Source organism: Ursus americanus, chromosome 13, assembly GCF_024610735.1.
Source record: "Ursus americanus isolate L20-20 chromosome 13, mUrsAme1.1.p, whole genome shotgun sequence".
Taxonomy (NCBI): Eukaryota; Metazoa; Chordata; class Mammalia; order Carnivora; family Ursidae; genus Ursus; species Ursus americanus.
The window spans coordinates 41,565,226-41,580,122 of NC_142139.1; the positions used below are offsets into that span (position 1 = coordinate 41,565,226).

General features: G+C 40.3%; 1 protein-coding gene across 4 annotated transcripts in view; it reads left to right on the forward strand.

Moving 5' to 3' along the window:
- TRIM2 (tripartite motif containing 2) overlaps nucleotides 1–14,897 on the forward strand; it is a 116,295-nt gene that overhangs the window by 62,976 nt on the left and 38,422 nt on the right. For all 4 annotated transcript variants that reach the window (XM_087866526.1, XM_045798789.2, XM_045798791.2 and 1 more), the window contains exons 3-4: nucleotides 2,375–2,612; nucleotides 14,712–14,863. In XM_087866526.1, the coding sequence (XP_087722652.1) occupies nucleotides 2,375–2,612; nucleotides 14,712–14,863 (390 nt within the window). The remainder of the gene's footprint in view (nucleotides 1–2,374; nucleotides 2,613–14,711; nucleotides 14,864–14,897) is intronic.

A 14,897-nucleotide genomic window follows, 5' to 3' on the forward strand; every position in this document is an offset into this window, starting at 1 on the left:
ATTTCATATACATTTGTTAAAGTTGATTTACTTTGGAAGATCTCAGTTGCCACAGAATAACCACATCTTGGTGGTGATGGATAGAGGGAGAAGGTGGATTGTTACTGGTCATTGTGGGTTTTTTGTTTGTTTGCTTTTTAGGGGGATTATTTTGGGGTGTGTGTGGGGGGGGTTGTTTGTTTTAGTTGTGGTATTTGGGCACTAGCACGTTTTACTTTATTCATTTTATACTTTGATGTAAGTATTTTGTAACTCATATTCCAAAATGACTAAATGGCGAGTGATGTCTCCTCCTCACTTAGTGGGTGTAGCTAAAACATGAACACCAGCTAAGTGTCCCTCTGTTCCTGGGCTCACATGGCAAGATCATTATCTGACGTCAAGCAGTCGGCCCCTTTATATACAGCACTGAGAGCTACTCAGTCTGAGCTTGGCAGACCTGCCTATCCCCCTCATGCTCAGTGCCCAGGCAGGCAGTTGATCCGCTCCCATTTACTTGCCCTAACAGGTAGGAAGCAACACTTCTGAGCTGTTCTGGGTCTGCCCCCAGCCTTCTTGGTTGGGTCTAGCCCCATCCACTTCTGTTTCTCCATCTAATGGCCAGTGGTGGAGATTTTCGAGATCCTATCACAACAAGTCCCTATGGAATGCATGGAAGGAGTTTTGAGGTCACTCTGGCTACAATATGGAGAAAGGTTAAAGGATTTGAGGGTGGGTGACAGTGTATAGAGCTACGACACAAACCCAAGAAAGGATGGTGTAAATCAGATGACAAGAACTGGAAACATTGGAAGGTATTTAGGAATTTCCAGCCTTCGGTTGTGGGCTGGATATGGAAAACGAAGGACAGTGAGGAAATTACTGTTCTCAGCATGGCTCCCAGTACTGCTTTGCCTAGATGAATGGACGGAGGTGCTGTTTGTTGAGATGGGAGGAGGACCCAGTTTGGAGGAAGAACATGGCTTTGGGTTTGGACATGTTGAGTTTTAGGACCCGTGAGACCTCTAAGAGGAGATGCCAGGAAAGCTGTAGAGATCAGGGGCTCAGAGGAGACATCTGTGGAAGAAATAGAAATGTGGGGGTGTTGTGCTTATGGCCATGCACGTGGATATGATGTCCCCGGGAGAGAAGGGTGCTAACGACAGAGCCTGTCCTGGCTCCGTAGAAAAGATAGAGCAGACAGGAGAACCGAGTAAGTGTGCTGTCACAAACGAGGGAAGATGAAGTTTCAAAAGAGGACGGCTGGGAGGCAGTGGTCAAGTTTGGTGAGTGCTGCTGAGGAGGAGAGGAGTGACAAATGTCTATTGTCTGGGTGTAGATTCCCTCCGTGAGCTTGGCAAAAGCTGTTTCGTTTCTGGTATTGACTCAGCCCTAGCTACTTCTGGGACTTAAGAAAATCAATTAATCTCCTTGAGGTCAGTTTCCTTATGTACAAAATAAGGGGAATGAGGCTGGATCAGAGGTTCGAATTCCGCTTGGTGGAGCAACAGGGAAACATTACGCAGAGCAGTTATGTAGACGGCAGGTGCCCGGTTGTCTGGGTTTGAACTCCTGCTCTGCCCTTGTCCACTCGAGTTCTGAAAACAAGCGACTTTGCTTCTTCCTGCCTGTGTTCTTTCATGTGTCTAAAGTACCTACTTCATAGGGTTATTGCAAGTCCTTTGAATCTGGTGAGCAGCATATATGTAAGTCATTAGCAGCAACGCATTTTGCTAATTAATTAATTTAATTATTAATTGCCTGTTGAGGAGAGGCGACGAGAGATCATGTTGATGTGACTCTGGGTGTTTAATCCCTGCTTCAAACACAACATTTTCACCAGGATGTCTTTTTAACATCTGAGATCTGCTTATGCTTTTGTATGTAAAAAGCATTTCAACACTAACAGAAAACTGACCCGTTTCTCCCCGTTGTAAAAGTCCACAAATCTGTGAACATGACCCTGGACATTCTAGACCAATGCTTCACAACCTTTAATGCGCATATAACCCCCCCCCCCCGCCCCCCGCCCCAGGGACCTAATTCAAGCAGGCCAGGAGCAGGACGCAAGATTCTGCACTTCTTCCAAGCTCCCTGGAGAGGCCGATGCTGCTCGAGCATGGGAAAGGCTCCACGGAGATAGACGTCAATGACGTTATTCTTTTCCTTGAGCGTAACCATTGGCCTAATCAGCTGACAGCGCCCATGGGAGTACACCTTACCTCTTAGTTGCGGAAATCTAATTTTCCTAGAAAAGGAGACTCCAGAGGGAGTTTCTGCAAAGGAGTCCATACAAGTGCAGGGAACAGGTGTCCCACCTGCGAAAGGAGGTGGTCCTGCTCTAGCCGGTGAGCCCCCTCTGCTGACGGTCCCCCTGCTTCTGCCTCCGCAACAGGTGTCTGCAGAACTACATTCCCGCCCACAGTCTCACCCTCTCCTGTCCCGTGTGCCGCCAGACCTCCATCCTGCCCGAGAAGGGGGTGGCCGCGCTCCAGAACAACTTCTTCATCACGAACCTGATGGACGTGCTGCAGCGAACGCCGGGCAGCAACGTTGAGGAGTCCTCCATCCTGGAGACGGTCACCGCCGTGGCTGCGGGAAAGCCCCTCTCTTGCCCAAACCACGATGGGAATGTAAGTGCGTGCATCGCAGACACGGCCTGGCTGCGCAGCTGCTTGGATCCGGGTGGGCTTTGGGCAGTCAGACGTTATTATGCACTAACACAGATCTCCACCTGGCAAATGAGCAATTAACAGATACTTTTAGCAGCGCTCAGACGATTTTCCCTGCTTACTTGCTCTGCTCAAATTCATGTAAATAATGAAACCAATCTTCATTGGGTCTAATAGCACCTATGATTAGTTTCCCCAGCAGAGCAAACCCACAACTATTGGCAAAGTGGGTATTCTTTGACCCACATAAACGTCTGTAGAGTAAATTATGGATAAAAATTCAATAATAGAGAAATTCTGCAAATTGAGAGTGATGATGAAAGTGTTAATTAATTAGAGTTCTTTATTTTTCTTACGAGGGAGATTTTTCTTATGCTCCATTAGGCCCTAATCCTTCATAATAAATAGAATTTGAAGATGTGTGAAGCCTTGATACTAGGTGATAGAGGATGAATTTCAAACATATTTCTTGCTATGAGCAAGCATAATAACTATTAGAAACCTAGGAGGACCTGTGTGTACCACCAAATAACTGATTCACAACAGCTCTGCCCCCTGATGGGACAGCATTGTCTAAGAGCACTGGCTTTGGATTCCGACTGCCTGATTCCACTCCTGCCCTTCAACTTCTTCCGTGTGTCAGCTCTGCCAGGTTTATTAAACTCTCTGTGTCTCACTTCCTCATCCGCAAAAAACAAGTAATAATACTACTTACTACATGGAATTACTTGGAGAATTAAATGTTTGAATCCTATAAAGCATTATAGTAAGCTCTTGATAAATGTTAGCTAATAAATTATTTCCTATCAGTGACTTTATTCGTTCTTTTCTTTATAAAGGCCACTTCAAAAATATTAGAAACTGCTTATAATATAAGGCCCAGGTGTAATAAAGCCACTGTCAAGCAAGCTATCAATTATTATTGTTAGAGCAAAGCAGTAATTATTAGCCACAACTATTACTTATTCACCTCATTTCATACCACGCTCTCTGCCCACTATACCGCAGCCTCACTGGCCTAGAACTTGCCAAGCAGCTTCCCACCTTGGGGCTTGACTGTTCTCTAAGCCTTCGAGGTCTGCCTCGAATGCTCCATGTTCCCTGTCTATGTGGCTAGCTCAAGCTCATCCTTCGTGTTGCGGCTCAGATTTCTTCTAGAGAGAGCAGTCTTCTCTAACTGCCTATTTGAGGCAGACCACTCTGACACCCACTTACTAGCCATTACATCACTCTCTTGATTTCCTTCATGCCATTCACTGGGCTCTGCTTGCCTCCATCTGTGTATTTCTTGGCCAATTGATCTTCTGGCTTTACTTTTAGAAAATGAACTCTAGAAGGGCAGGGACCATGTTCACCATTATATTCCTAGCACTATGCACAGCATCTTATACATGGAAATGTAGAAATAAACAGAGGCTATTTATTCTGAGCCTGCTCTCACAAGGAGTCAGCCACTATCACTTATGTTTTGGCAGAGACTCAAAGGCAGGCAGAGGAATGGGGAAGCTCCACAGTAGACAAACGGAAGGCTTTAGGGATGCTCTGATTGGAGGCTGTTGGCACGGGGAAGCTGGAGGCAGGCTAACTAGTAGTGGGGCTTCTTCTGTGATTGGCTAGGAGTACATATTTGGCTTTCTCTGGTTGATATTAAGTGGAAGTGGAGACAAAAACTAGAGAAGCTCCCAGTAATCAGTTCCTAGCCCCATGGGGCCAATTGTCATAGATGTTATTGTTTAGATTTTTGGATTGTTAGTAGAGGTAGAAGTCTGACTTCCCACAAGTAGGAAGTAGTAGGCTGGTTTCCTGCCTTGTTGATTGTAGATAAAGGGGTTGCTTTCCCGGACAGTTCTGTTTTTTATACATGATCTGGCTTGTGTCCATTTGTGAATTCAGTCTCTTAGAAGTCAGTCTTCTGACTATCCATCAGTAGATATTTGTTGAACGAATGTGCCAGACACCATGCTTGACTTTGTACACACCACTCTGCAAAGTGGGTATTAGTTACCTTCTTCTTATTTATTTATGTATTTATTTACTTATGTATTTATGTATCTATTTATTTATTTTTAGTTACCTTCTTTTTATAGATGAAGAAACTGAAGTTTGAACAGTTTAAGTCCCAGAGCTGACTGACACAGCATACAAGCTAGACCAGGAAGCAATAAAATCCTGAGCTTTTGGGTAGCCAAAATAAGAGAGACATTGTGGATTATATATCTTGAATTATTTAATTGAAAGCACATCAGGCTGTCAGTAGCCATGGTTTCCTGTGCACTGTTCTCCAAGGGATAATTACCATGTAAGTTTTGTAAAAGGAACGTTAAAAGGTGCCTTCAATGAGTTTGAGGATTCTTCTTGTGACCATCTCTCACACTGGCTCTTGCTGAGGCTGTCTCTTCCTAGAGCTCACATTCTACATACTAGTCTGTGAGGGCATGTCTGGCAGCTACATGAGTTGTCTTGAAGTTAGTCCAGGCATGGAGCTCTCTGGAAATCTGACTTGATAGAGGAGTAAAGTTTTAGGAACATTAGGAGACCTACTGTAGACACCGGTCTAAATTTGGGATGTCGAGAGCAATTGCGTAGAATGAGAAATATCGACAACTGTAAAGATTACATCAATGAGTAAAGGTAAGAGTGTCATGAATTCAGGAAAGAGCTTGTAGCTCAGTGCAGTGAGAGCATGGAGATGGGCGCTGGGGGCGGGAGCATAGATGAGCTAAAGGATACTGGGAGGAGCCTGGCAAGATAACTGGGGAGAGATTGGGGAGCTATGAATATCATGGAGAAAATGTTTGACTGAAATTTCATATGCAGTAGGGAAACATGAAAACCTTTTAAGTAGGAGATGGGTATTTTCTTGGCCTTATGGAGTAGCAGAGATGGAAGGCTGCAACATCAACTTTGAGTTTGTTGAGTTATCCAAATAAGAGACGCTAAGGGGTGGGAGAATGGCATCAATGGGCCTGGAGAAGAGAGGATGAATTTTAGAGAAGAGAGGACTCTTTCACTTCAGAATCTGCCTCCCACAAATAAAAAAGCATATGCTAAAAAATATGTTCAACTAAGCTATTAAAATTGTGAGAATTTGAGCCATTATTATTGGTGGCAGGCTTACTACAATAAATACTAGGTCACAAAAAAAACATCATTTTTTTCCCCTTTGTGTAGACCAAGTTCCTATACCACAATGCACTAAAATTGCATTAGTAACATCCATTATAGAAAAACCCTAGATCTTTATTAAAAGCTCATAATTACTTAATAAAAAAACTGCAACATTAGATTATTTACATCATACTGAAAGTGAAAACCTCATCTATTGAATGTATAGGGTAAAGTTAAATCTGTACTCAGGAAATTTTATAGGTTTATTTTCCTTATTTAAAAAGAGTTCAGGGGCGCCTGGGTGGTGCAGTCATTAGGCATCTGCCTTCGGCTCAGGGCGTGATCCCGGCGTTATGGTATCGAGCCCCACATCGGGCTCTTCTGCTATGAGCCTGCTTCTTCCTCTCCCACTCCCCCTGCTTGTGTTCCTTCTCTCGCTGGCTGTCTCTCTCTGTCAAATAAATAAATAAATTCTTTAAAAAAAAATAGTTCAATTCAAAAAGTTAGAGAAAACAACAAAGTAAACATATGGAACCCAAGAATAAGAAAATAATAAAGATAAACTTAGTTTGAAAATAATAAAACAATCGAGTTAATAAATCTAAGAGCTTATTTTTTTAAATTAATGAAATCACTTGACAGCTGAAAAAACAACAAAAGGGAAATGTAAATATATCAAATTAGGTCTAATAAAGAGATATCAGTACAGGTAAAAGGAATTTTTTTTAAGATTTATTTATTTTTGTGAGAGAGAGAGTATGTGAGCAGGGGGAGGGGCAGAGGGAGAGAGAATCCTCAAGCAGACTCCCTGCTGAGTGCGGAGCCCCATGCGGGACTCAATCCCAGGACCCCAGGATCATGACCTGAGTGGAAACCAATAGACAGATGTTTAACCAACTGAGCCATCCAGCCACCCCTAAAGGGAATATTTTAGAATGAGTAAGTCAATGCTATGTGCTAAAGGCTAATATACCGAAAGTCTGAATGAAATGGATGATTATCTAGGAAATTGAAAATGATCAAGAAAACCTGAGTAGACTGATAATTTTGAAAGAAACTGGTAAAACGTAATTTAAAACTGAATTCCTTCAAACCTGTATTAAACAAGTATGATCCATAAGATGTAAATTCTGCATCATAAGAATAGAAAGCTCCCTGATTCACTCTAGATATGCTCATAACCCTAATACCAAAATCTAGTGAAGACAGAAGAAAACTATTAATCAGTTTATGAATGTAACTGTAAAATTCTTTTTTAAATAAAGATTTTATGTATTTATTTAAGAGTGAGAGAGAGAGAGGGAGAGCATGGGGGGGCAGGGGAAAAAGACAAGCAGACTCCCTGATGAGCAGGGAGCCCGACCTGGGGCTTGACCCCAGGACTCTGAGATCATGACCTGAGCCACGCAGGTGCCCTGAAAGGAACTGTAAAATTCTTAACTAAAATGCCCCAGCAAATTCTTACTGTGTAAGAATTAAGAATTAAGGAAAATTATGAACATCACAAAAGAAAATGGGTATAAAGAACCCAGAAAATTCACAGAGTCTATAAAATGGCTAATTACAGTATGAGAAAAAATGTCAGACTTCACAAATAATTACATCTTTCAAATTAGCTACAGGTTTTTAAAGATAATAGAAAGTGCTGATGAGAATATGGGGAGACAATTCCGTAGGCCGTGGGTGGGAGCGTAAATTGCTCTGCAGAAAGTTTATGTCAATTTGTCAAACTGTAATGAGTGTTTTACACAACTTCCTATCCTTTAATTCAGTTTCTATTCCACTAATAGAAATATTTCTAAGGAAATAGCTGGAGAAGAGAATGAAGATAGAAGAATGTTCATTGAAAATTTTATGTTCTAGTAAAATTGGAAATAATCTGAATGTGCAATATTAGGGAAATGGTTAAATTATGGTTAAGTCTATATAACTGATTATTGGGTAGCCATTGAAACTGATGTTTTGGTAACAAGTGACATTTATGCCAATATGTGAGTATGCTTGTGTGTTTCTATAGACTTCTGTTTTTAATTAGTAAGACGACCCTGTATACGCAGTATGGAAAGGAGAAGGGTATTCTGTGCTGCTTGATGCCACACTGCTAAGCAGAATGTCTCTTAAGAGATGCTGATTCCATCAAAGTTAAAGAATCCTTTAGGTTAAAACTTCGCCTTGTCTCTCTACCAAACTCATCACATCAAATCCACTAAAAATTAAATCTATGTAGAGTTTGAACTTCCTTGAGGTAGATGATGCTATTTAAAGCATGTTTTGAGTGCTGTCTCTATGCTGGAATCATAAAATTTATAAACCAGCACAAGGCCTTGGAAATTAACAGCGTGTGTCTTGAATCATTCTATTGTTCCATCATGGATTGTAGGAGTTCACTGCTGCTGCTTTGAAACAGGGTCCTCATTGCATATTCAAGTCAAAGACATGCAATATTGCAGATAAATTGCTGCAGTTAATTGCCATGGGTAAATCTTTAAAAACAATTCAAGCGTCTGAAGGTTAATAAAATCAGGTAATTAACAATAAAGCAGGATGTTGTCCTCATAAACTGCCTGGTGCTGATTAGCACATGTGGATGAAAGCCTGTCATTTACTTTAAGTGCTGTGACACTCTCTGTCTTCTAATTAAACTGCCATGGCTGCATTGTCCAAATACAAAAAAAAATGGGAATAATGGTCAGTGATTTAAGAGGTTCTTTGCCTATAAAGCAGACGTTTGAGCTCATGCTCGCGGTCCCGGGAACACAAATGATCATTAAACCCTGTTATGGCTTGCTTAGGCGCCTTACTAACGAGGGCGTCGAGAGGTGCAAAGGAGATCCTCATTAAGAATGCCCTACCGCTGACAAGTCCCCACTTCCACGAGCCTCAGGGCGGCTGCAAGGCCCTGACGACACTTTCCAGCATGTTAGTAATGCATACTTCTTGCCTCGTCATCTGCACCAATGGTGACTACCCGTCAACAAAAAAAGCTAGTCCTGGCCTCTGGCCCATCCGCCCCTGGGAGCACCAACATCGTCTCACTTGACATGGATGAACCCAGCTGAGTCCCATGCTTCACACAATGAACTCTCAGCTGGAGTCAAAGCTGCCAGAACCCGAGCACAAGCATTTGAGAATGACGGGTTGTTCACACTTCAGACTGATTTTAGGGCCTTGGTTTCCAAGAAACACTTAGGAGACGAAACCAGGGACAATTACCCAGATATGCTGCTCTCTCTTCAAAGATGCATTTTTTTTTAAATTAAGGGAAAATTCACATAATGTAAAATTAAACACTTTAACCATTTAAAAGTATACAATTCAGGGCGCCTGGGTAGCTCAGTCGGCTAAGCATCCAGATTCTTGATTTTGGTCAGGTCATGATCTCAGGGTCCTGAGATTGAGCCCCACATCAGGCTCCACCCTGGGCATGGAGCCTGCTTAAGATTCTCTCTCGCCCTCTGCCCCTTCCCACCCTCTTGCTCGTGCTTTCTCTCCCTCTCTAAAAAAAAAATAATAATAATAATTTAAAAAAATAAAAGTATACTATTCAGTGGTTTTTAGTATATTCAAGAGGTTGTGCAAATATCACCACTAATTCCAGATTTTTTTCATCATGCCACTCCCATTCCCTGTTACCCCTAACCCCTGGCAACCACCAGTCTGCATTCCGTCTCTAGGGATTTGTCCATTATAGACATTTGATATAAATAGATCATAAATTATGTGCCCTTTTGAGTCTGGCTTCTATCACTTAGCATAATGTTTTCAAAGTTCATCTGTATTGTAGCATATTGAACTTTGTGCCTTTTTATGGCTAAATAATATTCCATTGTCTGGATATACCACAATTTGTTCCTTCATCAGTTATTGGATATTTGGGTTGTTCCCACTTTGGGGCTATTATGAATAATGCTACGAACATTCATGTACGAGTTTTTGCCTGGATGTATGTTTTCAGTTCTCTTGGGTATATACCTAGGAGTGGAATTCCTGGGTCACGTGGTAATTCTGTATTAAACTTTTGAGGAGCCACCAAATTGTTTTCCCAGTGACTGCACCATTTTACCTTCCCACCAGCAAAGTATGAGAGTTCTGATTTTTCCACATTTTCACCAACACTTGTAATTATCTGACCTTTTGGGTCTAGCCATCCTAGGTGGTGTGGAGTATCTCATTGTGGTTTCGATTTGGATTTCCTTAGTGACTAATAATGTGGAGCATTTTTTTTTTGTGCAAATTGGCCATTTGTGTATTTTCTTTGGAGAAATGTCTATTCAAGTCCTTTGCCAATTTTTGGTTTGGGTTCTTGAGTTGTAGAGATTCTTTATATGTTCTGGATACCTCATCCTTATCAGATATACAGCTAGCAAATATTTTTTCCTATTCTTTTTACTTACTTTTTTTTTTAAGCTTTTATTTTTAAGCAGTCTCTACACCCAACATGGGGCTCCAACTCACAAGCCCTAGGTGGAGAGTCACATGCTCTGCTGACTGAACCAGCCAGGTGCCCCTCTTTTCACTTTCTGATGGTATCTTGATAGTGCCTTTGATGCACAAAATTTTATTTTGATGAAGTACAATTTAGCAATTTGTTGTTGTTGCTGCTTGTGCTGTTGGTGTCTATCTAGAAAACCATTGCCAAATCAAAAGTTGTAAAGATTTACTGCTATTTTTTTTCTAGGAGTTTAATAGTTTCAGCTTATATGTTTAGGACATTCATCTATTTTGAGATAATTTTTGTATATAGAGTAAGGTAAGGGTTCCACTTCATTCTTTTATATGTGGATATCCAGGTGTGTTGGTATCATTTGTTGAAAAGACTATTCTTTTTCTCCAGTTGTGGTCTTGGCACCCTTGTCACGTATCAGTTGACCATAGACATATGGTTTTATTTCTGGATTCACAATTCTAGTCCATTGTTCTGTATGTCTATCCTTATGTCAGTAACATATATTTTGATTACTCTAGCTTGGTACTAAGTTTTGAAACTGGGAAGTCTGAATCTTCCAATTGGGGGATTTTTTTCGAGATTGCTTTGGCTATTCAGGGTTCCGTGTAATTCCATCTGAATTTTAGGAACAGCTTTCTCACTTCTGTGAAAAAGGATGCTTAAATTTTGATAGATATTTCACTAAATCAATAGATCAATTTTGGGAACGTTGCCCTCTTAACAATTTTAAATCTTCCAATTCATGAGCATGGACTATCTTTCCATTAATTTCCATTATTTAGGTATTCTTTAATTTCTTTCAGCAATGTTTTGTAGTTTTCAGTGTACTAGTCTTATACCTTCTTGGTTAAATTATTATGAAGTATTTGCTATTCTTTTTGATGCTAGTACAAATGGAATTATTTTCTTGATTTCATTTTCGGATTGTTCATTGCTAGTGTATAGAAATATGAGTGATTTTTGTTTGCTGATCTTTTATCCTACAGCTTTGCTGAATTCATGTGTTAGTCCTAATAGTTTTGTGTGTTGGGGGTGGGGGATGTATTCTTTAGGGCTTTCTCTATATAAAATCATATCATCTTTGAATAGAGAAATTCTTACTTCTTCCTTTCCAAATTGTGTGCATTTTATTGCTTTCTCTTTCCTAAATACACTGGCTAGAACTTTTAGTACATTGCTGAATAGAAATGGCAAGAGTGGACATCCTCGTCTTGTTCCTTATCTTAAGGGTCTCCATAAGGTATGATGTTAGCTATAGGATTTTTGTAGAAAGCTCTTATCAAGTTGAGGAAGTATTTTTCTATTTACAGTTTGGTAAGTGTTTTTATCATGAAATGGTGTTGGATATTGTCAAATGTTTTTTCTGCATCAATTGAGATGACCGTGTGGATTCCCCCCCCCCACTTTATTCTATTAATGTGGTTTATTACATATACTGATTTTTGTATGTGAACCACCTTTGCAGTCCTGGGATAAACTCCACTTGCGCATACTGTATAATCCTTTTAGTATGCAACTTGATTCAGCTTATTATCATTTTGTTAAGGATTTTTGCCTCTATATTCATAAGGGATATGAACTCTTCTTTTCTTGCAATGTCTTTGGCTTTGGTGTTGGGGTTGCTGGCCTCATAGAATAAGTTAGGATATGTTCCCTCCTCTTTTATTTTTTGAAGAGTTTGAAAGGCTTGGTTTTATTTCTTCTTTAAATGTTTGGTAGAATTCATCAGTGAAGACATCTGGTCCTGGACTTTTCTTTGTTGGAAGTTTTTTGAATACTGATTCAATATCCTATTATAGGTCTGTTCAGGTTTTCTGTTTCTTCTTTGGGTCAGTTTTGGTAGTTTGTGTGTTTCTAAGAATTTGTCCATTTTATCTCTGTTATTCAATTCATTGGCATACAACTGTCCCTAGTATCCTGTTTCTCAACGTTGTTGATCTTTACAAAGAACCTACTTTTGGTTTCATTGATTCTCTTTACTGTGTTTCTATTTTCTATTTTATTTATCTCCATTTTCATCTTTATTATTTTCTTTCTTCTTCTTGCTTTGGTTTTAATTTGTTCTTCTTTTTCTAGTTTTTTAAGTTGAAACTTAAGACTATTGATTTGAGATCTTTCTTCTTTTTAAAGTAGGCATTTATAACTAAAATTCTGCTCTGAGTGCTGTCTCTCGTAAGTTTTGGTATACTGGGTTTTCATTTTACTCATTTCAAAGTATATTCTAATTTCCCTTGTGATTTCTTCTTTGACTCATTGTTCAAGAGTATGTTATTTAATTTTCCAGATTCCCTTCTGGTATAGATTTCTAATTTAATTCCATTGTGGCCAGAGAAGATACTTGTATGACTTTAATCTTTTTAAATTTATCAAGATTTTTGTGACCCAGTATTGGTCTATTCTGGAGAACTTTCCATGTGTACTTGACAAAAATGCATATTCTGTTATAGAATATATGTCTGTTAGGCCTCGTTAGTTTATAGTGTTCAAATTCTGTATTTCTTTATTGATCTTCCATCTAAGTGTTCTATCATTAATGACAGTGGGGTTTGAAATCTCCAGCTACTGTTGAACTATTCATTTCTCCCTCCAATTCTGTCAGTTTTTGCCTCATATATTTTGGGGCTCTGTTGTTGGGTACAAATTTCTTGTAATTATTCTATCTTCTTGATGAATTTATCATCTAATCATTATATAATGTCCTTCTTTGTCTGTTGTAACAATTTTTGTCTTAAAGTCTATTTTGTCTGATTTTAGGATAGCCACTCCAGTTCTCTCTCTTTCTCTGTTGTTGTTGTTGTTGTTGTTGTTGTTGTTTAGAGAGGGAGAGAGAGTGGGGGCAGGGAGGGGCAGAAGAAGAGGGAAAGAGTGAGAATCTTAAGCAGACTCCACACCTAGTGTAGAGCCCTCCGACCTGGGGCTCCACTCACAACCCTAAGATCATGACCTGAGCTGAAATCAAGACGTTTAACCGACCTGGCCACCCAGGCATCCCACTCTCATTCTGATTGCTATTTGCATGGAATATCATTTTCCATCCTTGTAATTTCAATCTATTTGTGTCTTTGACTCTAAAATGAGACTCTTATAGACAGCATACGGTTCATTCATTGAGCAGTTTTTGAATACTTACTTTGTGCAAGCAATTACTTAGGCTCTGGGTAAGAGAGTTTCTGTGCTCAGGAACTTAAAATCTTATAAATATTTCATAAAATGGGGTATAAATAAAAGTGCTTTGGTGGGAGCATTCACTTTGTGAAAATCTACCAATCTTTAGTAAGACTTATGCCATTTTCTGTATGTGTGTTATACTTCAAGATAAAGAACCCTCCAAGAAGTCCTTTGGGAATTCAAAATTGGAAGAAGTTATTTTCAGCTGAGAGAATAAGGGAATACCTTCACCGGGAAACTGACTTTCAGGTTTTATGTTATATTGTTACTGACGGTTCATCGTATCAGGATAAGGTGGTTATTTTCATGTGAGCAGATGATATCATCATCATCATCATCATCATCATCATCATCGCTGCTGCTCCCTTTTGCCAGTACCAAGCATCATCTGAGTTCTTCGTGCATCTTAACCTACTGAATTCTCATAGCAGCCCTGTGAAGTAGGTTACTATTACTGTCTCCATTTGACAAAGGAAAACTTGAGACACGGTGAGGTTACCTAAGTGGTAGAGCCAGAATACAAATTGCTCAGTACTGCTTATCTCTTACAGAAAGAGTATCAGTTCTCAAAGTGTGGTCCAGGAACCCTCATGGGTCCCAAGACCCTTTGGGGGGAGCGGAGTCCACAAGATCAAAACTATATGTAATAATACTAAGACATTATATGCTTTCTTGACTCTCATTCTCTCAAGAGTGTACAGTGCAATTTTCCAGAGACAATATGATCTGTGTGGTCACAGCAGACTGAATGCAGAAGCAGATATGAGAATCCAGCTGTCTTCTATTAAGTCAGACGCTGAAGAAAACTTTAGAAATGGAAAACAATGCCATTCTTCTCACGACATTTTTTTTTGTTTTGCAAAATAGAGTTATCTTTCATGAATTATATTATTCACGTTCACATTCAATGGGCTTATTATTGCTTTTAATAAATAAATATTTAAAATTTTTCTGTTTCAATTTTTCCCATTAATATCTATAGATACAAGTCACACACATAAAAGCACTTTGGCGTCCTCAATAATTTATAGAGAGTGGAAAAGTGTCCTAAGATCAAAAAGTTGAGCATCACGGCCCCACACTGTTCTGCTCTAGGGCCGTAGCCATAGAAAACCTGGTTTTGTGACGACGGCAGCAGCTTTGGGGTCTGACCCACCTCTGTTTGAGACCTGGCACAGCAGTTTATCCTTTCCTTTTCTTCTCTGACACTGGACATACTGCCTACATCCCGGGAGAGCCCTGAGAACTCCATGAGAGAATGCCTGCTAAAGGCTTCGTGCATCGGAAGCCCTCGGTCAGTGGCATTGAACCTGGCATTGTTTTTGTGTTACCCTCAGGTGATGGACTTTTACTGCCAGTCCTGCGAGACTGCCATGTGTCGGGAGTGCACTGAGGGGGAGCATGCGGAACACCCCACGGTCCCCCTCAAGGACGTGGTGGAGCAACACAAGGCCTCTCTCCAGGTCCAGCTGGACGCCGTCAACAAAAGGTGCGCACGCCTCCCCCAGACTCCCGACTGGCTG